Here is a 23,408-nt window from a genome sequence, read left to right on the forward strand (position 1 = left end):
TGGGCCCTAGAAGTGGTCCCCCTTCCAGCAATAATTACCTGATAAAGAGTGTAAATTCAGAATATAAACTTTCAAAACATAATAGGGGTCCAACTTGGGGTAAGACAGATTAAATACACAACTCCTTTTCTTTCCAAGTAAACACTACAAAACCTGGATAGTGCAGCTGAATGAGAATCAAAAAAGAATGGTGGAAAAAATAATTCAAAACAACACCAACTCAGCATTGCTTTTTCCTCCAGTAACCCATGGACAGAGGAGCCTGGCAGGCTACAGTCCATGGGGTTGCAGAGTCAGGCACAACTTAGCGATTAAACAACAACTGCTCTCCCAGCCTATATCCAGTGCAGCCTCAAATCTAGAAGTAAGCACAGTCATATAGACAGAGGAAAATGCAGCAAAAGCCCTCTATTTATGGCTAGAACAGTCAGAATAGGAATCTTTAAAGTTCAGAGAGAACTGGAGCATCTGATTTCTAATCAGAGATCCAAAAGAGAGATCCCCAAAGAACCAGAAAACACTAAAAACATAGTGGCAAAAGGAAACACCACAGGGAATTTTATATTAACTCCTGAGGTCACTCCTCTCACCTGAATATGCATGGTTCTAACTAGCATACCAAAGACACTGAGAACTTAGCTAACATAAAATTTCACTCAGACCCAAGGCTAATTACTGGGTGGTACAATGAGGAAAAATTCAAATACCACTGCTGACACTTTAAAATTGAACCAAGATTGGAACCGCAGTCACATAAGGTTGGAACTAGCCAGGTTAATCGCTTACTAAAATAAAAATACCAACGTTCTCAAGGGGACTTAAAACAGGTTCTTCGTGTAATACAAACAAAGGTGTGAAATTCAATCTGAAATTACTTGGCATATGAAGAAATACAAAAAACTCACATGGGAAAATATAATTAAAGATGCCAATGACAAGATGATACAAATGCTGGAATTATCTGACATGACTTCAAAGAGCTATTATAAAACTGCTCAAAGGGCAACTGTGACACTCTGGAAACAAATGTTACAATGGAAAGTGAGGGGTCAGCAAGGGCTTCCCAGCCGGCCCAGTGGTAGCGACTCTGCCTGCCAACAACGCAGGAGCGGATCCATGGGTTGGGAGGATCCCCTGAAGAAGGAAATGGCAACCCACTCCAGTATTCTTGCCTGGAAAATCTCATGGACAAAGCCTGACAGGGTACACCCCATGGGGTCACAAAATGGTCAGATGCTACTTAGCAACTAAACAACAAAATATCAGTAAAGAAATACAATATATAAAATGGAAGAACCAAATGAAAATTTCAGAATTAAAAAAACAGTAATCAAAATTTAAAACTCATTGGATGAACTGAAAAGCAGAAGAGAGAAAAAAGTCAGTGAACTTGAATGCATAAAATCAATAAACCAAAATTTGGGGGCTTTAAAAGATCATTAAAATATCAATCCCAAAGAAGGGCAATGCCAAAGAATGTTCAAACTACCCCACATTTGGATTCATTTCACATGCTAGCAAGGTAATGCTCAAAATCCTTCAAGCTAGGCTTCAACTGTACATGAACCAAGAAGTTCTGGATGTACAAGCTGGATTTAGAAAAGGAAGAGGAACCAGAGATCAAATTGTCAACATTTGTTTCATCATAGAAAAAGCAAGGGAATTCCAGAAAAACATCTACTTCTGTTTCATTGACTATGCTAAAGCCTTTGGCTGTGTGGATCATAACAAAATGTGGAAAACAAAGAGATAGGAATACCCGACTATCCTACCTATCTCCTGAGAAACCTATGTGTAGATCAAGAAGCAACAGTTAGAACCTTACATGGAACAACAGACTGGTTCAAAATTGAGAAGGGAGTACAAGGCTGTATACTATGTTTATTTAACTTACGCAGAGCACATCATTCAAAATGCCGGGCTGGATGAGTTACAAGCTGGAATCAAGTCTGCCAGGAGAAATATCAACAACCTCAGATATGCAGATGCTACCACTCTAATGGCAGAAAACAAAGAGGAACTGAAGAGCCTCTTTATGAGGGTGAAAGAGGAGAGTGAAAAAGCCTGCTTAAAAACTAAGATCATGGCATCCAGTCCCATCACTTCACTGCAAATAGAGGGGGAAAAAGTGGAACCAGCAACAGATTTCCTTTTCTTGGGCTCCAAAATTACTGTGGATGGTGACTACAGTCATGAAATTAGAAGACGTTTGCTTCTTGGAAGTAAAGCTATGACAAACCTAGACACATATTAAAAAGCAAAGACATTGCTTTGCTGACAAAAGGTCTGTAGAGTCAAAGCTATGATCTTTCCAGCGGTCATATACGGATGTGAGAGTTGGACCATAAAGGAGGCAGAATGCCGAAGAATTGACACCTTTGAACTGTGGTTCTAGAAAAGATTCTTGAGAGTACCCTGGACAGCAAGGAAATCAAACCAGACCATCCTAAAGGAAATCAACCCTGAATACTCACTGGAAGGACTGATGCTGAAGCTCCAATACTTTGACCATCTGAGGCGAACAGCTGACTCATTGGAAAAGACTCTGATGCTGGGAAAGGCAGAAGGAGAAGAGGGCGGCAGAGGATGAGATGGCTAGATGGCATCACCGACTCAATGAACATAAACTTGGGCAAACTCTGGGAGATGGTGAGGGAAAGAGAGGCCTGGCGTGCTGTAGTCCGTGGGGTCGCAGAGAGTCAAACACAACTTGGCAAATGAACAACAACAACAAATTGGACAATCTGGAATAAAAAGGAAACGTCCTAGAAACATACAACCTACCAAGACTGAATCATGAAGAAACAGAACAATATGAACAGTCCAATGAGTAAAGAGAATTAGTCATCAAAAACTTCCCAACAAAGAAAAGCCTGGAACCAAATCCTACCAGAGTCAAAGAAGAATTGATAGTGGAACTTCCCTGCTGGTCTAGTGGTTAAGAACCTGCCTTCCAATGCAGGAGATCCAGTTTGACCCTGGTCAGGACACTAAGGTCCCCCATGCTGCTGGTAACTACTGAGCCCATGCACCTCAACTAGATTGCCCGTGCACCCTTCAGTCTGTCTGACAAAACCAGAGAGAAGCATTAAGCACCATGACGAAGATCCTGTGTGCTACAGCTCAAATCCAGCACAGTCAAGAGAGAGAAAGAAAAAAGGAAAGAACTGATAACCACCCTTTTCAAACTCTTCCAAAAAACTAAAGGCAAGAGAAAAATCCTTAACTCATTTCATGAGACCAGAATTACCCTGACACCAAAGCCAGATACAGTCATTGCAAAAAAACTACAGCTCTGCATCCCTGAGCACCACAGATGTAAAAGTTCTCATCAAAAGATTAACAAACCAAATTCAACAGCACAATAAAAGAAACACACACCATGATCAAGTGGGAATTTTTCTAAGAATGGTTCAACATTCATAAATCAATAAATGTGATATGCCATATTAATAGAATGAATGATAAAAATCATACAATCATCTCAATAGATGCAGAAAAGCACTTGACATAATTCAACATTCTTTTATGATAAAAACTCTCAACAGTATTTCAAAGTCCTAGCCAGAGCAACTAGGTAAGGAAAAAATAAAATACATCCAAATTGGAAAGAAAAATAAAACCGTCAATACTCACAGACAACATGAACACTAAAAACACCACCAAAAATTATTAGAAATGATAAATGAATACAGTCAAGCTGTAGGAAACAAAATCAATACACAAAAATCTGTTGTGTTTCTCTATACTTAACAATGAGTTAGTAGAAAGAGAAATTAAGAAACAGTCCTATTTACAATCATAACAAAAAGAATAAAAGACCTAGTGATAAAATTTACCCAGAGGTGAAAGACCAATATACTGAAAACTGTAAGACACTATTAAAAGAAACTGAAGACAAAAATAAATGGAAAGGCATTCTGTGCTCATGGTTTGGAAGAATTAACATTGTTAAAAAGTGTCCACATTACCTAAAGCAATCTATAGGTTCAATGCAATTCCTATAAAATCTTAAACACCTTTTTCATGGAAATAGAATAAAAAATTATAAAATGTATATGGAACCACAAAAGACTCTGAATAGCCAAAGTAATCCTGAAATAAAGAGCAAAGCTGAGGTATCACATGCCTTGATTTGCATTTAGATTTCCTTCCCTGGTGGTCCAGTGGCTAAGACTCCATGCTTCCAATCCAGCCGGCCAGAGTTTGATTCCTGCTCAGGGAACTAGACCCCACATGCCGCAACTAAGACCTGGTGCAGCCAAATAAATAAACAAGTTAATATTTTTAAAAGTAAAAATAAACAAATGGGATCTAATCAAAGGTATAAGCTTTTTCACAGCAAAGGAAACATGAACAAAACTGAAAGGACAACCTATGGGAAAAAATATTTGCAAATGATGCAACTGACAAGGTATAAATATCCAAAATAAATAAACAGCTCTTACAACTCAATATCAGAAATAAAAATATAACCCAATCAAAAAATAGGCAGAGGACCCAAGTAGACATTTCTCCAAAAAAGGCATTATTGCTGATTTTCAGTCGTGAAGTCCAGTCTGGCTGCAACCCCATGGACTGCAGCACACCAGGCTGCCCTGTCCCAAACTATCTCCCAGAGTTTGCTCAAACTCATGTTCATTGAATCAGTGATGCTACCTAACCATCTCATCCTCTGCCGCCCCCTTCTTTTGCCCTCAATCTTTCCCAGCATCAGAGTCTTTTCCAGTGAGTTGGCTCTTCACATCAGGTGGCCAAAGTATTGGAGCTTCAGCTTCCACATCACTCCTTCCAATGAATATTCAGGGTTGATTTCCTTTAGCATTGATTGGTTTGATATCCATGCAGTCCAAGGGACTCTCAAGAGTCTTCTTCAGCACAATTCAAAAGCATCAGTTCCTCAGTGCTTACCCTTCTAGATGCTCAACATCACTAATGATTCAGTTCAGTTCAGTCGCTCAGTCATGTCCGACTCTGCGACCCCATGAATCACAGCATGCCAGGCCTCCCTGTCCATCACCAACTCCTGGAGTTCACACAGACTCATGTCCATCGAGTCGGTGATGCCATCCAGCCATCTCATCCTCTGTCGTCCCCTTCTCCACCTGCCCCCAATCCCTCCCAGCATCAGGGTCTTTTCCAATGAGTCAACTCTTCACATGAGGTGGCCAAAGTATTGGAGTTTCAGCTTCACCATCAGTCCTTCCAATGAACACCCAGGACTGATCTCCTTTAGGATGGACTGGTTGGATCTCCTTGCAGTCCAAGGGACTCTCAAGAGTCTTCTCCAACACCACAGTTCAAAAGCATCAATTCTTCGGCGCTCAGCTTTCTTCACAGTCCAACTCTCACATCCATACATGACCACAGGAAAAACCATAGCCTTGATTAAATGAACCTTTGTTGGCAAAGTAATGTCTCTGCTTTTCAATATACTATCTAGGCTGGTCATAACTTTCCTTCCAAGGAGTAAGCGTCTTTTAATTTCATGGATGCAGTCACCATCTGCAGTGACTTTGGAGCCCAAAAAAATAAAGTCTGACACTGTTTCCACTGTTTCCCCATCTATTTCCCATGAAGTGATGGGACCAGATGCCATGATCTTCGTTTTCTGAATGTTGAGCTTTAAGCCAACTTTCTCACTCTCCTCTTTCACTTTCATCAAGAGGCTTTTTAGTTCCTCTTCACTTTCTGCCATAAGGGTGGTGTCATCTGCATATCTGAGGTTATTGATATTTCTCCCGGCAATCTTGATTCCAGCTTGTGTTTCTTCCAGTCCAGAGTATCTCATGATGTACTCTGCATAGAAGTTAAATAATTAGACCAATGCAAATTAAAACTACAATAAGGTGCATACCAGTCAGAATGGTTGTCATCAAAAAGTCTACAAATAATAAATGCTGGATAGTGTAGAGAAAAGGGAACCTTTGTACACTTTTGATTCTTTTTTAGAAATTATATCTCTTTATTGGTATTCTCTAATGAGACAATGTCATCACAATATCTTTTACTTCTTTAAGAATTATATCTTTATTTCTTTCAGCGTACTTATAAAGGCTGCTCTGAACTCTTTGTTAGATTCTATAGCTGACTCCTTCACAGATAGTTTCTTATACTTGCTTTTCCCCCCATGTGTAGGTCACACTTTCCTATTTCTTTGCACGTGCCACAACTTTCTTGTTGAACACTGAGCTTTTTAGGTAATATACTGTAGCAATATTGGCTACTTATATCCCTCCCTCTCTGAAGGTGTTTGTTTTTGTTGTTGTTTGGTTATGTATTGATTTGGCTAAACTAAATGGGTTTAGTGGGTTGGCTAAACTAAATTACTAAACTAAGAGAGTAGTGTCTAAACTGACAAACCAGTGATTATACCCTTGTTCCACATACACACACACACACACACACACACACCCCAGTATAAACACTCTTCTCTTCCTCATCAGAGCGTACAGCCTTCCTGATGGGATTGTCACCATGGACTGACTGGTTTTAGAAGGACTCTCTCTGCTTCATTCCCTAATCTTTAATCTTTCTTCCCCACTTTTGGTATTATACCCAGCTATCAGTCTCCACTAATTGTTGGCTAATTGTTGCTCTGGGGTAGAAATTGCTCCAAAATCTGATCCAATAAAGTTCAGGAATGGATACTTTTTGAGCCCAGTGTTCACAGTTTATTCTTTTCCCAGAAGAGCTCCTCTTCTTTGGAGGAGAGGCCACATCTTGTGGCATACATGATCTTTGTTCCCCAACCAGGGATCAAACTTGCATCGCCTGCAGTAGAAGCACAGGGTCTTAACCACTGGACCACCAAGGAAGTCCCAGAAGGGCTCTTCTTAAATGACCCTTCCCTTGGTTCTTTCTCTTGAACTGGCCTATGATTTACTTTGCTGCTCTCAATATAATTTTCTAATTGAACAAACCTATAAGATAGAAATTCCATTTTATTCCTGGAGCCCTCCCTCCTCAAGACTTCTGACTTCCTACTCCAATCTGAACTGATTGCTAAGGCCTGATGCACAGCTGTACAGCACAGGCCAGCTGGGGTATCCTGTGCATCTACCTGGGAATTCCGTTTGTTTCAGAGATCCCCAAAGTTCTACTCCCACATACATACCAAGAGAAATGAGAACATGTCCACACAGAAACTTGTAACATGCACGTTTATAGCAGCCTTATTCATAACAGCCCAAAGGAGGAAACAACTTAAATATCCATCAACGGACAAATGGATAAACAAAATGTGATATATACATGAAAATAAAATATTCAGCCATAATAGGAAATTAAGTACTGACACATGCTGCAACATGGGTGATCCTTGAAAACAGTTGCTAAATGAAAGAAGCTAGTCACAGAAAACTACACACCACATGATTTCATTCATATAGAAGTCCAGAATAGGGAAATTTATAGACACAGAAATTTGGGTAGTGATTGCTTAGGGCTGGGGGAAAGGGGTCAGAGCAATGGTAACTAAAGGATACAAGGTTTATTCTTGAAATGATAAAAACATTGTACAACTGACTGTGCTAACAGCTGCACATATCTGTAGAGATATTAAAAACATCGAACTGTACACTTTAAATGGGTTAACTCTATGGGATTTATAAAATACAACTATTTTTAAATTTAAGTCATTAAGACATTTATTGGCAATCTGAAGCTGTCACTGAATTTTGCTCCTCTGCCAACATATGAAAGTATTTACTAGAACCTCTTGAGAAACTTCCTCTTCACGTCTTGTTGCCCAAGATTGGGTCTCCTCTCCCTTTCTAACCCTGACACTAGTATGGAACTGGCATCTCCAGACTGGATCACGATTTACTCCACGGGAAGCGGGTCAATTCCTAAATTAAGGTTCTGCCAACAACAGTGAAGAAGAGAACGGCTGTGGCATAGGACATCAATAATGTTTGCCACACACTTAATTTTAGCATTTTCAGGTTTGAATCCCTTTCCACTACCCTAATTGTTCCTCATAACCACTTACGAAGTTGGTAGGAGAAATAGCTTCATTGTACAGATAATAAAACTGAGTCTCAAAGATGTTAATCGTGGTTATTTACACTGTCTGTTAAATGATAGAGCCAAGATTCAAAGCCAGGTTTTTGTGACTCAAGACTTTAAATTAGAATTTTAAAAACCACACCCCTACTAATTAGGATAAAGTATTACTTATAACTTTTAGACCTTCCCATCGAACGATCCTTTAAATCACAATTCTTATTTAAAGCTCCCTCATTTAAAGCTTTTTTAAAGCTCCAACAAACACAACCAGTTCATTTTCTCCAGCTGACCTCTTTTCAACACACTCGATTGCACCAATATATCCTGTGCTCCCATTCGAACAAAGAATCGTCCAGCTAAATATTTTGCATTTCCACTAAAGAGTCTGTTGTATACTTCAAGGAATTCAGTAGAATGCAGCAGAATTTTAAATTGAGTTCTCAGTCTCTATCTCTAATGGCTTTTCGTTCATAATTATAGTATTTGTAATGAGTCCATTGATGATGAGAGAAATCCACTGTAACATATTCCATTGTCTGCATTAGGTTCAGACTCTTATTTAATGCCTTATTAATCAACCACAGTCATTCAATAGTGTATCATATTAAATTCCTGAACAACACAAGCAAAGAATTTTTATCTTCTCTCCGTGTAAACCGTCGCGCAATCTTCTAACAATATGAATCTGTTCAAATATCCATCCACAGTTCGATTACATCTGCAGTTCTATTAGCAAAAGTCAGCTTAGGTTAGTTCACTGTCAGTAGCTAGAAAGTTGCAAGAATAGATGAGCTTAATTGCTTTATTGTTACTATTACTGTAACTGTTTGGAATTCTAGTACATAACACTTCTGAGATATTAAATCTCCATTTAGGTCACCGAGAAGCATTACTTAAGTTTGACTTCTTACCCAGAAGTCACCCTAATTATTAATACTGCAGATGAGCACATTTAAGACACTTCATAAATCAGTAATAAATAATGTGTATTATATTTATTTTACCACCTATTCCATTTTCACCATCCTTGGGGGTTTAAGGAGTTAGTCAATAAACGAATACAATATTCCATTGTGCGCACACACCCAATAATTATTGGTAAAGAACAACAATATTATGCCTTTAGCTAGACTAAAGGGGGGAAAACTAAAATGAATTTATAATTTTGCTAGCTTACTTGTTTATCTAGAACAGTGATTCCCAACTTTGCTGCACATCAAAATTACGTGAAGAGTTTTTCAAATATGTTGACGCTGGCATTCCACCCAGAATCTGATGTAACTGGCCTAGGGAGCAAATTGGGTATCAGATTTTTAAAACATTTCCCAGATGACTGTAACACAAACCCAAAGTTAAGAAAAGCCAAGGCTTGTAACTGTGTGTATTTCTGCTTGTCTGTGTGAGTACGCTTGTTAGAAGCTGTTATGACAAGAAGGGTAACAAGGAGGAATCCATGGGACATAAAATTGGGGTGGAGATCTCAACATTCCTAGTAGCAGAATGATTTTTTAAACTCTGAAAATAGAAATCAGCAATCTGTATATAAATGCATTATTATGTTGAACACTCACATATATAATACATTCCTACCAGATGCCAACCCGTTTCTAACCCTCAGGGAATCTCAAGTAGCAATGGAAATTTTCTGATTCAGACAGAATAAAACAGCTTATGATTTTTTCCTATTTAATTTTTCCTGCAGCCTAAAGGCCTAATTTAAATAATTGTTTTATTCCATAGATACTGGCTAAAACAGGTCTTTGGAGCACTTTGAGTATACATGGAACTGTCCACATCTGTATTCCTGGAGTAAGTAACTGCATGTGAACTACGTGGCATATGCACTTCTCTATATTTTCTCTGCTAACCCCTGTTTAGGGAATTCTTATGAAGCTTCCTGAGTCTAACTGACAGAATTCACTGTTTCATTCCTGCTTGGCAACCTACAGATCTGTGCATCTGCCAGTGACAACCTGAATTCTTCAGTGGCATTGCCTTTCTTATGTGGCTAATGGTCAGCATTCACCATATAACTAAATTAGCTCTTAAAATCTGTAATGCAACTTCCTCCTTCTTTCAAGGTTAGAAAACAACAGCAGAAAAATTCATAGCTGTCTGGATACACTGCCATAGCCACAGATCCTGATCCTGCCCTTTTTTCCAATTAGCAAAATGTTTCCTTGGGAACTAAATTACTATTCCCCATTCATCCATCTGCCTCCTTCCTCCTTGCATGCAGTGAAGGTATAAAACGTATTTTGCAAACAATTATAGAGATATCATAAAGAAGTTGCCCGGTTTTTCCAAACCAGGCATTTAAAAGGGCTACTGATTTTCTTTCCTTTGTAAAAACTTAAACATACCTTAACAGAACAACTTCCAAAAACTGTTCATCATTTCCACATACTATTTGACAGATTTTACATATAGCTTTTAAATGTTTATGAGCCCAATTAATTTGTCTAGCTCCCTTGATTATGAAAGACCCTCAGAATGACAGAAAACCTTCCTCTTCCTCTTAAATTGAGAGCAGTCAAATTTTTACACCCTCTGCACACACCTACAGAAGTCTCTTTTCATCAAGGATTGCTTCATCAAACATTTGTTTTCTTTATTTTGTCCTACAAAAACTTTCACTGTTTTCTTTCTTGTACCGTAAGAGTCAAAGCTTCCCTACGTTGTTGTGCTATTAGTTTTATATGTTAACATAATGGGGAAATAGAATCTCTCTCTTAAAAATTTCATAGAAGTATAGCACAATGTAGAAAATTGAGAAAATTTATGAGGGGAAAAAAATCACTTATAACCCTACCACTATTTAAATCATTCTTAGTATTTTGATGTATCCCTTCCAGTATTTTTTCTGTACATTACTGCAAATAATCACATTGTGGATTCATTTCTGTGTCCTGAGTTTTCCAGTTATTACAATCTATGCATTTTCCATGGTATTACTACATAATGTTTCTATCCATTCTCCTGATTAACTTCCGCTCATTCTGCAGATCGCAATTCAAGGTTACATCTTTAATGATACCTTTCTTGACATCTCAGTCTATGTAAGGTTGCCTTGTTACTTGCTTTCTTTTTTTCTTTTTTTTTTTTTTTTTTTTTTAAATTTTATTTTATTTTTAAACTTTACATAACTGTATTAGAACCATGTTCCTTTCCTACATAGCACAAACTCTAGTGTAATTCTTTTTTTTTTTTTTTTTTAATTTTTTGGCTGTGCCACACCCAGCATACAGAATGTGGGACCTTGATTGCCAATCAGGGCTCAAACCCATGTCCCCTGCAGTGGAAACTCAGTCTTAACCACTGGACCACCAGGGAAGTCCCCATAGTATAATTATGTCATCTGTTTCCCACAAGACTATTAGCTCCAAGAGAACCAAAACCATGTCTGTCTGCTTTTGTCCATCAGTAGGTATAAAACCTACAAAAATTCCTGAAATGTAGCAGACACCCACATCCAACAAATATTTATTGACATGGCACTGTATGCCAACAAATATGTTGAATAAGTAATCCTCATTTTCAATGGTCATTTGACAACTGTCTGATATATACTATCACACATTATTTAACCAATCCCTATTGATGGACATTTAGATTTTTCCAAAGTGTCACCATTATTCATAATGCCTCATTGAGTATCTTTGTGTGCATAACATTTTCAATATCTACAATTATTTCCCTAGAACTGTTTCCCAGGATACTCTTGTGGCACTTAACACATATTTCCAAACTGTTTTCCAATTTATGTTGCCACAAGCAATAAATCAGTGTAGCAGCTCCCTTTTTTAATGTTTTTGTTATGTTATTAACAGATACAAGACACTTTATTGTTGTAATTTACACTTGTAGTTCTAGGTTGAATGTTTTTCTTATGTTTATTATTTGCATTTCTTTACTCGATTGTAACAGTCCCTTTTCTAACCATGTTATGATGATGGTATCACACGGATGGACAACACTAGGGCAATAACATACAGATATGTTATTTAAAAATTAACTTGAAAATATGAATATATCTTTAGTTACTTGAGTCAATAAATGAACCTGCATTTTACATGACAATTTTATTTTTTGTTGTGTGTTCAGTCACTAAGTCATATCTGACTCTTTGTGATCCCAAGGACAGGCTTCCCTGTCCTTCACTATTTCCCAGAGTTTGCTCAAATTCATGTCCATCGAGTCAGTGATTAACTGCAAGGTATAGAAAACCCAAAATAACTGCATCATAGTAGAAGTTGACTTCTCTCCCAGGTAAGTGGCCTAGAGCTGTACGGCACTCCACAGACCCTGGCTCGTTCCATATAGATCTACTCGGCGTGTCCTCTACCTGACAGCCCAAGAGAGCAGCAACTTTGTTCCAGGTGGCAACAGACGAAGGGATGAAGAGGAGGCAAATGGCTTATGCCACTTAAGAATGGCTCTTCAGAATGTTTTCCAGAAGTTGCCACAAGGTATTTCTATTTACAACCCATAGGCTAGAACTTAAGTCACAGAAATATAGACTCTATTTGGGGTAGTCAAATGCTCAGTTAAAATCCTATTTCTACAAGTGGTTGCCAATGGGGGGGAGGAGGAGGGGGGAGGGTTGGATTGAGAGTTTGGGATTAGCAAATACAGACTGGTATATATAGAATGGATGAACAACAAAGTCCTACTGGACAGCACAGAGAACTATATTCAATATCCTTGATAAACCATATGGAAAAGAATATGAAAAAAATTATATGTATGTAAAACTGAGTCATTTTGTTGTACAGCAATAACTAATATTGTAATTCAACTATATTTCAATACAAATAATTTTTTAAATTCCATCTCTGTTGACAAAGATAAACACTGAAGAACTACAACTAGCTTCTGCCGCAGAAATGTAATACAGTTCAAATAAAAGATAATTTACAGATGTTCATTTTTATATATTACAAATCCCATCAACTCTAACCAGAGCTTCTGGCAGATGCAATCATGACCAGTTGACCAAAAAACGGATCAGATTTCATCACAAGTTTGTTCTCCTTGTTTTAAAGGGCCCTGCAGCAGCTAGACTTCTTTGAGTCCTCTTAACATGTGCATAAAATAGTCACAGACTCAGGCTGCAAACAACCAAATATGTTATCTCACAAATCCAGCCACTGTCTATTTCAACTTTTTTCTTTTCCCTTATGATATATTAATATATTTTCTGTTGAGACAATTAGAAAACTCCAAAACTGACTTATTCTCATTTATTGAACATCTACTATATATCAAGCTAATAGGTAATTAGCAAAAAGAAAAAAAGATGCGAAAAAAATGACAAATAGAATAATGAGATTTAAACTGCTTACAGCAATATGGATTTAAAAATCATACAAATGGGAAAGATATAGTTAAAGCATCAGATAGCAAAAGTCACTCTTGAAATTGTAAAAAAAAAATAAACAAACAAAAATACTATAAATAAAACACTACCAGCTCTTATATGTTTTTATCTCATGCTACCTCCTGATAGCACAGAGGGTCTTTCTTTTTCTTAACAATATTAAGCAAACTAGCATTCAGTTAGGACTGCTAAGGGACCGATGCAAATGACCTCTCAAAAATGGGTCTTGCACTACAACTACTTCTCAAATGCTACCCTTACTCTACGGTGGCTCTGTTGGTGTGACTAAGCCAAAAAAGCAACATATTTTCACTGCTATAGACGCATATTAGTATATGCCTTTTGGTTAAGCTTGTTCTTATTTGGTTTCACCTTGCAATCCTATTGCAATTTATAATGTAAAATTTTAAGACATTTGATGTTGTACATATCCTACCTTTTGAGAGGAAAAAAAACATTGCCTGGCTACAGGAAAGAAACATCTTGATAAGGTAAGATATCTGAGCCGGTATTCTTCCTGTATAATTACTGTAAATCAGTGAACGGGGAAAAACGAATGGTAATTATAGTTCTGAAGAACAAATGGGGGTAACTGTACATTACCCAATAGGAGTCTCAGTTTTAGTGAACTGTGATGTACTTAAAAGCCCCCAGATGGCATTATAGCCTTGTTTTTCCTAAGTCATTCATTTTCATATGGCACAGATCAGAAACAAACAAGAAATTCCCTTTACTCCTATGATAAACATGGATATGAAAAATATAATTTTCTTAATCTGTTAACTTCTTCACTTTGAGTAGGTTCTCTTAATTCTGAAGTAGTTATGAATTTGATTTATGTTTTGATTAAGAGAAAGCATTTTTCAAATAAAATAGTTCATAAACCAAAACTTCCAAAAAGAACAAAATGTAAATTTTTCAGAGATACTATTTTATCTCTAAAATCCAATAATATGTTTAAATAAATATATATGCACAGAATAAATACAATCTCAAATGAATAATCTCAGTGCGCAAGAGAACTTTATCAGCACTGTCACTAATTCTATGTGACTGCTGAAAAATTGTTATTTTCTTAGACTCAGTTTCTCTTCAAAGCAAGACCACTCACTTTTCTTAAACTGAAAACACCTTTGAGATCTCTAGTAAAATGCTAAGAGTAGTGTGAATAGCATGTTTTCAGCTAATACTAAATAATGGAATTTGTGTATTCAATAAATGCAATGTCGGGCATGTGACCAATGTAATTCAAGAGTAAATTACTGCATGAATACTAAACTGAAAATAATTTTTATTAAAATGTGCTGCCCAGTTATTTACATTCAGAAAGATAAACTTGTTTAAGTTGCATTTCTATGCACCTGAATACATAAGCTTTTAACACTACAACCTTCTGGAAGTTATTCTGAAAGTAGGTAATACAAAATTTATCAAACTATACTTGACAACAAACATCATCATCAATTCTATAGTATCACTTTCTAAGGACATTAATTTTTATATATATTTATTTACTAAATAATCAACATAATAATTAAGTTGAAGGTTTAGGTTGCAATTTAATTCCAATGTTCTTTCCAAATTTAATCTACCCACTGCTGTATCAAACTATTTTTAACTTCAAACATCATGTCACTTATCTGTGGAATCTAAAAAATAAACGCAAATGAATTTACTTGCAAAACAGAAACAGTCTCACAGACATAGAAAACAAACTTATGGTTACCAAAGGAGAAAGGAATGGGAGGGATAAATTAGGAATTGGGGATTATCAGGTACACCCTATTATATATAAAATAAGCAACAAAGACCCGCTAGCAACACCAGGAACTATATTCAATACATTGGAATAACCTATACTGGAAAAAATGTGGAAAAGGATATTTATTTATACAAATATATATATATATATATATATATATATATCGGAGAAGACAATGGCACCCCACTCCAGTACTCTTGCCTGGAAAATCCCATGGATGGAGGAGCCTGGAAGGCTGCAGTCCATGGGGTAGCTGAGGGTTGAACAAGACTGAGCGACTTCACTTTCACTTTTCACTTTCATGCATTGGAGAAGGAAATGGCAACCCACTCCAGTGTTCTTGCCTGGGGAATCCCAGGGATGGGGAAGCCTGGTGGGCTGCCGTCTATGGGGTCACACAGAGTCGGACACGACTGAAGTGACTTAGCAATAGCTATATATATATATATATATATATATATATATATATATATATGACTTCCTCTGGTGGCTCAGACATTAAAGAATCTGCCTGCAATGCAGAAGACTCGAGTTCTATCCCTGGGTTGGGAAGATCCCCTGGAGAAAGGAATGGCTACTTACTCCAGTATTCTTGCCTGGGAGAATTCCACAGACAGAGGAGCCTGGCAAGCTAAAGTACATGAGATTGCAAAGAGTTGGAGATGACTGAGCAACTAACACACACATACATATTTACATATATATAAGTCACTTTGTTGTACACCTAAAACACTGCAAATGAACTATATTTCAATAAAAAAGAAAAAATTACCTCTAACTTACTGTACTATGAAATTCAAACAAAATTTTATTTATTGAGAATTATTTAAGATTCAACTTGAAAATAGATTCCTGTGAAAACATAACAGATTTTAAAAATTTTTCTAAAGCAATATTGATAGAAACAGTCTGCTACTGCTACTGCTAAGTCGCTTCAGTCGTGTCCAACTCTGTGTGACCCCATAGACGGAAGCCCACCAGGCTCCCCCGTCCCTGGGATTCTCCAGGCAAGAACACTGGAGTGGGTTGCCATTTCCTTCTCCGATGCATGAAAGTGAAAAGTGAAAGGGAAGTCGCTCAGTCATGTCCGACTCTTAGCAACCCCATGGACTACAGCCCACCGGGCTCCTCCATCCATGGGATTTTCCAGGCAAGAGTACTGGAGTGGGGTGCCATGTTACTTCTACCCATTTCCCTTGTTCCTTACAGAACCGGTCTAATTGTAGAACAGTATTATACTTAAGAGACCCTCCAACTGGCCACTGTTCGCCGTCCTCCAATGGATACTGTGGCCATGTAGTATCACATAGGAAGACCAGGTATGTCTTCTTTAAGCCCTGGGGATCAAATCTATCCCAGTTTTTCAGGATACAGTTTAAAGGAGTGAGGCTGGAATTGTTAGCTCCCATCTGCAAGAGAGAAAAAAAGTGACCAAGGCCATTTTTCTACCGGAGGCGTCACTCCCTGCTCTAGATGGGGGTGTAGACAGACGTTACACCAAAAGCTTTTCCTTCCTGGTCGGACTTAGTCTGTCCCTTACCGACGCAGGCGCAGTCTGTGTCCCTCCCGGTTCTACCACCGAGATGGGGTGAGGATGTACCAGGGGTAGACCTGATAGCATCCCTACTTGACGTCCAGCTTTTCACCTTTAACCTTGCTTGCCTCTGATGTCACCTGGGGTGAATCAGAGTAACCTTGCAGAATGCCTCCCAAGCTAAGACTACTGGGGGAAACATTCGTCACCTGAATGCCTGTGCACGACCCTGAGTATTTCCTGACTACAACAAGACCGACACGAACATAAAACTGAGATGTTTTTTCCAAGCATCACCACACCAGTATAACAGCCTCCTCTGATCCACTAAGAGCTGGTGTTACCAAAGAAAAAAAACCCATTGCAGTCCCAATCTGAGTAACCTTTAACCTCAGAGATGTTCTTGGAGCTACAGCTCCATCTAGCTTCCAAACTTTCGATTCCTAGCAAGGCTAGGCGCTTTCTTGACTACCAATCCAAGTTTGGGACCTAAGCCTTAGTATACAATAACAGTATAGATTACAAGTCCCTTGAAAGTCTATGATCCTATAGGTTAGGTTAGTACTTCTAATTCCCAAAGAGTTATGAAATGGTCAGAGAGACTGAAAAGTTTGACCGAGAAAGGAGAGTTTGGTCCACACGCTTTGCCCATTTCTGGTCGGTTCCCGAAGGAGACATTGGGTGCCTCTTGGCATTGGCAGGTCGGTATAACCCCCCGACAGGTTTCTGCCATAAGCCGTATGAGATCACCGTGGAACCGCAGAGCAGGGCTCCTTACTTGCTTCACGCAGGGCATGCCATTCATTCACACAAGCATACCGTAGAGTTAGTAAAGCACAGCAGAAAACGTGTTCGCTAAGAGAACAAAGAACTAAAGCATCCTTACCTTGTCCTGAAGGAAACAGTCTAGTCTGCATCTAGATTAGGTAATTTAAAAGACTTTTTAATCTTTAATTTTCATCTTTATGTGAATTTGCATTTTTATGTTAAATGTAAAGTCCATGCCAAAGTTTTTCCAATTCTAGGCACGCACTTAAATTTTTTTCAGTAGTATACTGAAAAATTTCATGGTAACAAAATGCATGAAATCTTTTCTGCCATCTAACATACACAGATACACAGAAGAAAGCTATTATATTCAAAATTCCAGAAGTTTAATTAAGACTCTGATTATTCACAGCCAATATTAAAGAACATCATTCTTTCAGTGTAATATACTTCAATATGCATTACCAGTACATTAAAATTTTGTTTTTTTAGTAAGCTAAAGAAAAATGACTTTAAAAATTTAGGCCTCTAAATTGCTTTCCTTCAAATCAAGTACAGTGCTGCTTTCAGAGGCCTCATGCATAGCCTCCCTGGGAAAAACTGCATAATTGGAAAACTAACAGATAAGAAAACAAGGATAATTATCTATCTTTCCCTTTTGGTGTAAGACCACTCTCTGACTGGGTTCCAAGCCTATTTGATTAAATAAATTTAGATTTGCTAAACTAGAAACCACAGTTATAACTTGAAAAAATATTTATTTTAAGAATAAACATGCTTAAATACTATCTTTGTGATCTCATTAGATGCATTATTCTAGAGTCCAAATGATTCTATGATGGAATTGACAATGGCACTTTTGTCTAAAGATCTTTAACTGCTCTTCCAGCATTAACCTCTTAATTTTCACACTTTCTCTGTGAGACAGTCAGATATAAGTATGGTTAGCTTAATTTTCTACATGAAAAAGTCAAATCTCCAGAAATGAATTTCCTAAAAATTATACATGCAATGCGAACAGATGAAACTGAGCTCAAAACCCAGAAACTCAACTGAATAAGCAGGAAGTGTTTTAAACACTAGTACACACAGAATGATTTTACAAGATGGCAGAGTAGAAGGACCTACATGCATCTTCTCCTGAAAGAACTCCAAATTGCAACTAGCTGCTGAACAATCATTGGCAGGAGAATGTTCGATCCCACCAAAAAAAGATACCCCACGTCCAAGGGCAGAGCAGAAGCCCCGACAAGATGGTAGGAGGGGCGAAATCACATTTAGAATCAAACCCCATACGTGCTAGAAATGCTCGGAGGGCTCAAACAAAACCTTGTGCACACCAGGAACCAGAGACCCCACAAGAGACTAAGCCAGACCTGCCTCTGAGTGTTCGGGCATCTTCTGCAGAAGCATGGGCCAGTAGTGGCCTGCTGCGGGGACGGGGCTCTGGGAGCAGCAGACTTGGGAGGCATGGCATGAGACATAAGTCCTCTTGGAGGAGGTGGCCATTAGCCCCACCATAGAGCCGCTAAGCAGACAAACCCACAAACTGGAGAAGAGTTATACCAAACAAGTTTTCACACTGTCACAAAAGTTCTAGGGCACACAACACATTTTTCAACCTGGAAATCCAGCAAAGGGACTGAGAACCCCCAGGGAACTTGACGTTGAAGGCCAATGGGATATGATTACAGAATTTCCGTAGGACTGGGGAAACAGGCACTTGGAGGGCACAAACAAAACCTTGTGCACACCAGGACCCAGAAGAAAGGAGCAGTGACCCCACAAGAGACTGAGCCAGACCTGCCTACGAGTGTCCAGGAGTCCCTGGCAGAGGTGTGGGCCGGCAGTGGCCTGCTGCAGGCTTGGGGCACTGAATAAAATCATCCTGGGAGCCGCAGCATGCTGGCATAAGGCCTTTTGAAGGCGGTCCCTATTACAGCTATTATCCCACTATAGTTTGGCCTCAGGATAAAATACAGGGAGGGAACACAGGCCACCCATCAGCAGAAAATTCACTTCAGTTCAGTTGTTCAGATGTGTCAGACTCTTTATGACTCCATGGACTGTAGCACTCCAGGGTTCCCTGTCCATCACCAACACCCAGAGCTTATACAAACTCATGTCCATTGAGTCGGTGATACCATCCTCTGTCGCCGCTTCTCCTCTTGCCCTCAATCTTTCCCAGCATCAAGTTCTTATCCAGTGAGTCAGTTCTTTTCATCAGGTGGCCAAAGTATTGGAACTTCAGCATCAGTCCTTCCAATAACTATTCTGGACTGATTTCCTTTAGGATAGACCGGTTGGATCTCCTTGTGGTCCAAGGGACTCTCAAGAGTTCTACAACACCATCATTCAAAGCACCAATTCTTCGGCACTCAGCTTTCTTGATGGTCCATCTCTCACATCCATACCTGACTACTGGAAAAACCATAGCTTTGACTAGATAGACCTTTGTCAGTCAAGTAATGTCTCTACTTTTTGATATGCTATCTAGGTTTGTCATAGTTTTTCTTCCAAGGAGCAAGTGTCTTTTAATTTCATGGTTGCAGTCATGATCTGCATGGAGCCCAAGAAAATAAAATCTGTCATTGTTTCCCCATCTATTTGCCTGAAGTGATGGGACCAGATGCCATGATCTTAGTTTTTTGAATGTTGAGTTTTTAAGCCAGCTTTTTCACTCTCCTCTTTCAATTCCATCCAGAGGCTCTTTAGCTCCTCTTTGCTTTCTGCCATAAGGGTGATGTCATCTGCATATCTGAGGTTATGGAAATTTCTGCCGGCAATCTTGATTCCAGCTTGTGCTTCATCCAGTCCAGCATTTCACATGATGTACTCTGCATGTAAGTTAAATAAGCGAGATGACAATATACAGCTTGACATACTCCTTTCCCAATTTAGAACCAGTGCGTTGTTCCATGTCTATTTCTAACTGTCACTTCTTGACCCGCATACAGAGGTCCATAGGTCCGCTGGACAAGGGAATGGCAAACTACTTCAGTATTCTTGCTGTGAGAACCCTATAAACAACATGAAAAAACAAAAAGATATGGCACTGAAAGATGAACTCCCGGGGTCTGTAGGTGCCTAATATGCTACTGGAGAACAGCAAAGAAACAGCTCCAGAAGGAATGAAGAGGCTGAGCCAAAGTGGAAACAACACCCAGGTGTAGATGTGTCTGGCAGTGAAAGTAAAAGTCTGATGCTATAAAGAACAATATTGCATAGGAACCTGGAATGTTAGGTCCATGAATCAAGGTAAATTGAAAGTGGTCAAACAGGAGATGGAAAGAGTAAACATCAACATTTTAGGAATCAGTGAACTACAATGGACCAGAATGGGTAAATTTAATTCAGATGACCATTAAATCTACTACTGTGGACAAGAATCTCTTAGAAGAAATGGTGTAGCCCTGATAGTCAACAAAAGAGTCCAAAAATCCAGTACTTGGATGCAATCTCAAAAACAACAGAATGATCTCTGTTCATTTCCAAGGCAAACCATTCAATATCACAGTAATCCAAGTCTATGCCCCAACCACTAAGGCCAAAGAATCTTAAGTTGAACTGTTCTATGAAGACCTAAAAGACCTTCTAAAACCAACACTAAAAAAAGATGTCCTTTTCATCATAGGGGACTGGAATGTAAAAGTAAGAAGTCGAGAGACACCTGGAGTAAGAGGCAAGTTTGGTTTTGGAGTACAAAATGAAGCAGGGCAAAGACTGACACAGTTTTGCCAAGAGAATGCACTTGAAACAACACCCTCTTCCAACAACACAAGAGATGACTCTACACGTGGACATCACCAGATGGACAACACCAAAATCAGACTGATTATATTCTTTGTAGTTAAAGATGGAGAAGCTCTATACAGTCAGCAAAAACAAGATGAGCAGCTGAGGAGCTGACTGTGGCTCAGATCATGAACTCCTTATTGCAAAATTCAGACTTAAACTGAAGAAAGTAGGGAAAGTCACTAGGCTATTCAGGTATGACCTAAATCAAATCCCTTACAATTACACAATGGAAATGACAAATAGATTCAAGGGATTAGATCTGATAGATAGGGTGTCCGAAGAACTATGGACTGGGATTTGTAACACTATACAGGAGGCAGTGATCAAGACCATCCAAAAGAAAAAGAAATGCAAAAAGGCAAAATGGTTATTTGAGGAGGCCTTACAAATAGCTGATTAAAGAAGAGATGTGAAAGGAAAGGGAGAAAAGGAAAGATATACCCATATGAATGCAGCCTTCCAAAGACTAGCAGGGAGAGACAGGAAACCCTTCCTCAGTGATCAGTGCAAACAAACAGAGGAAAACAATAGAATCAGAAATATTAGAGATCTCTTCAAGAAAATTAGAGATACCAAGATAAGCAAGGTCCGATGCTGTAAAGAGCAATATTGCATAGGAACCTGGAATGTCAGGTCCATGAATCAAGGCAAATTGGAAGTGGTCAAACAGGAGATGGCAAGAGTGAACGTCAACATTCTAGGAATCAGCAAACTAAAATGGACTGGAATGGGTGAATTTAACTCAGATGACCATTGTATCTACTACTGTGGGCAGGAATCCCTTAGAGGAAATGGAGTAGCCATCATGGTCAACAGAGAGCCCAAAATGCAGTACTTGGATGCAATCTCAAAAACGACAGAATGATCTCTGTTCATTTCCAAGGCAAACCATTCAATATCACAATAATCGAAGTCTATGCCCCAACCAGGAACGCTGAAGAAGCTGAAGTTGAATGGTTCTATGAAGACCTACAAGACCTTTTAGAACTAACACCCAAAAAAGATGTCCTTTTCATAATAGGGGACGGGAATGCAAAAGTAGGAAGTCAAGAAACACCTGGAGTAACAGGCAAATTTGGCCTTGGAATAGGGAATGAAGCAGGGCAAAGGCTAATAGAGTTTTGCCAAGAGAATGCACTGGTCATAGCAAACACCCTCTTCCAACAACACAAGAGAAGACTCTACACATGACAACACCAGATGGACAACACCGCAATCAGATAGATTATATTCTTTGCAGCCAAAGATGGAGAAGCTCTATACAGTCAACAAAAACAAGACCAGGAGCTGACTGTGGCTCAGATCCTGAACTCCTTATTGCCAAATTCAGACTTAAATAGAAGAAAGTAGGGAAAACCACTAGACCATTCAGGTATGACCTAAATCAAATCCCTTATGACTATACAGTGGAAGTGAGAAATAGATTTAAGGGCCTAGATCTGATAGATAGAGTGCCTGATGAACTATGGTCGGAGGTTCGTGACATTGTACAGGAGACAGGGATCAAGACCATCCCCATGGAAAAGAAATGCAAAAAAGCAAAATGGCTGCCTGAGGAGGCCTTACAAATAGCTGTGAAAAGAAGAGAAGCAAAAACCAAAGCAGAAAAGGAAAGATATAAGCATCTGAATGCAGAATAGCAAGAAGAGATAAGAAAGCCTTCCTCAGCAATCAATGCAAAGAAATACAGGAAAACAACAGAATGGGAAAGACTAGAGATCTCTTCAAGAAAATTAGAGATACCAAAGGAACATTTCATGCAAAGATGGGCTCGATAAAGGACAGAAATGGTATGGACCTAACAGAAGCAGAAAATATTAAGAAGAGGTGGCAGGAATACACAGAAGAACTATACAAAAAGGATCTTCACAACCCAGATAATCACAATGGTGTGATCACTGACCTAGAGCCAGACATCCTGGAATGTGAAGTCAAGTGGGCCTTAGAAAGCATCACTATGGAAAAAAAAAAAAAAAAGAAAGCATCACTACGAACAAAGCTAGTGGAGGTGATGGAATTCCAGTTGAGCCATTTCAAATCCTGAAAGATGATGCTGTGAAAGTGCTGCACTCAATATGCCAGCAATTTTGGAAAACTCAGCAGTGGCCACAAGACTGGAAAAGGTCAGTTTTCATTCCAATCCCAAAGAAAGGCAA

The 23,408-nt window shown here is 38.8% G+C and overlaps 1 protein-coding gene across 6 annotated transcripts in view; it reads right to left on the reverse strand.

Moving 5' to 3' along the window:
* WDR41 (WD repeat domain 41) overlaps window positions 1-23,408 on the reverse strand; it is a 165,954-nt gene that overhangs the window by 54,060 nt on the left and 88,486 nt on the right. For 2 of the 6 annotated variants that reach the window (XM_055536626.1, XM_055536623.1), the window contains exons 2-3: window positions 9,188-9,296; window positions 4,130-4,252 (exon numbers count right to left, since the gene is read on the reverse strand). The exons of 2 other annotated variants lie outside the window; for them this stretch is intronic. In XM_055536626.1, coding sequence (XP_055392601.1) covers window positions 4,130-4,141 — 12 coding nt within the window. In that variant the 5' untranslated portion in view covers window positions 4,142-4,252; window positions 9,188-9,296. The remainder of the gene's footprint in view (window positions 1-4,129; window positions 4,253-9,187; window positions 9,297-23,408) is intronic. 2 more of the 6 variants (XM_055536624.1, XM_055536622.1) reach the window with 1 other exon arrangement.

The sequence above is a fragment of the Bubalus kerabau genome, chromosome 10, assembly GCF_029407905.1.
Source record: "Bubalus kerabau isolate K-KA32 ecotype Philippines breed swamp buffalo chromosome 10, PCC_UOA_SB_1v2, whole genome shotgun sequence".
Lineage (NCBI taxonomy): Eukaryota > Metazoa > Chordata > Mammalia > Artiodactyla > Bovidae > Bubalus > Bubalus kerabau.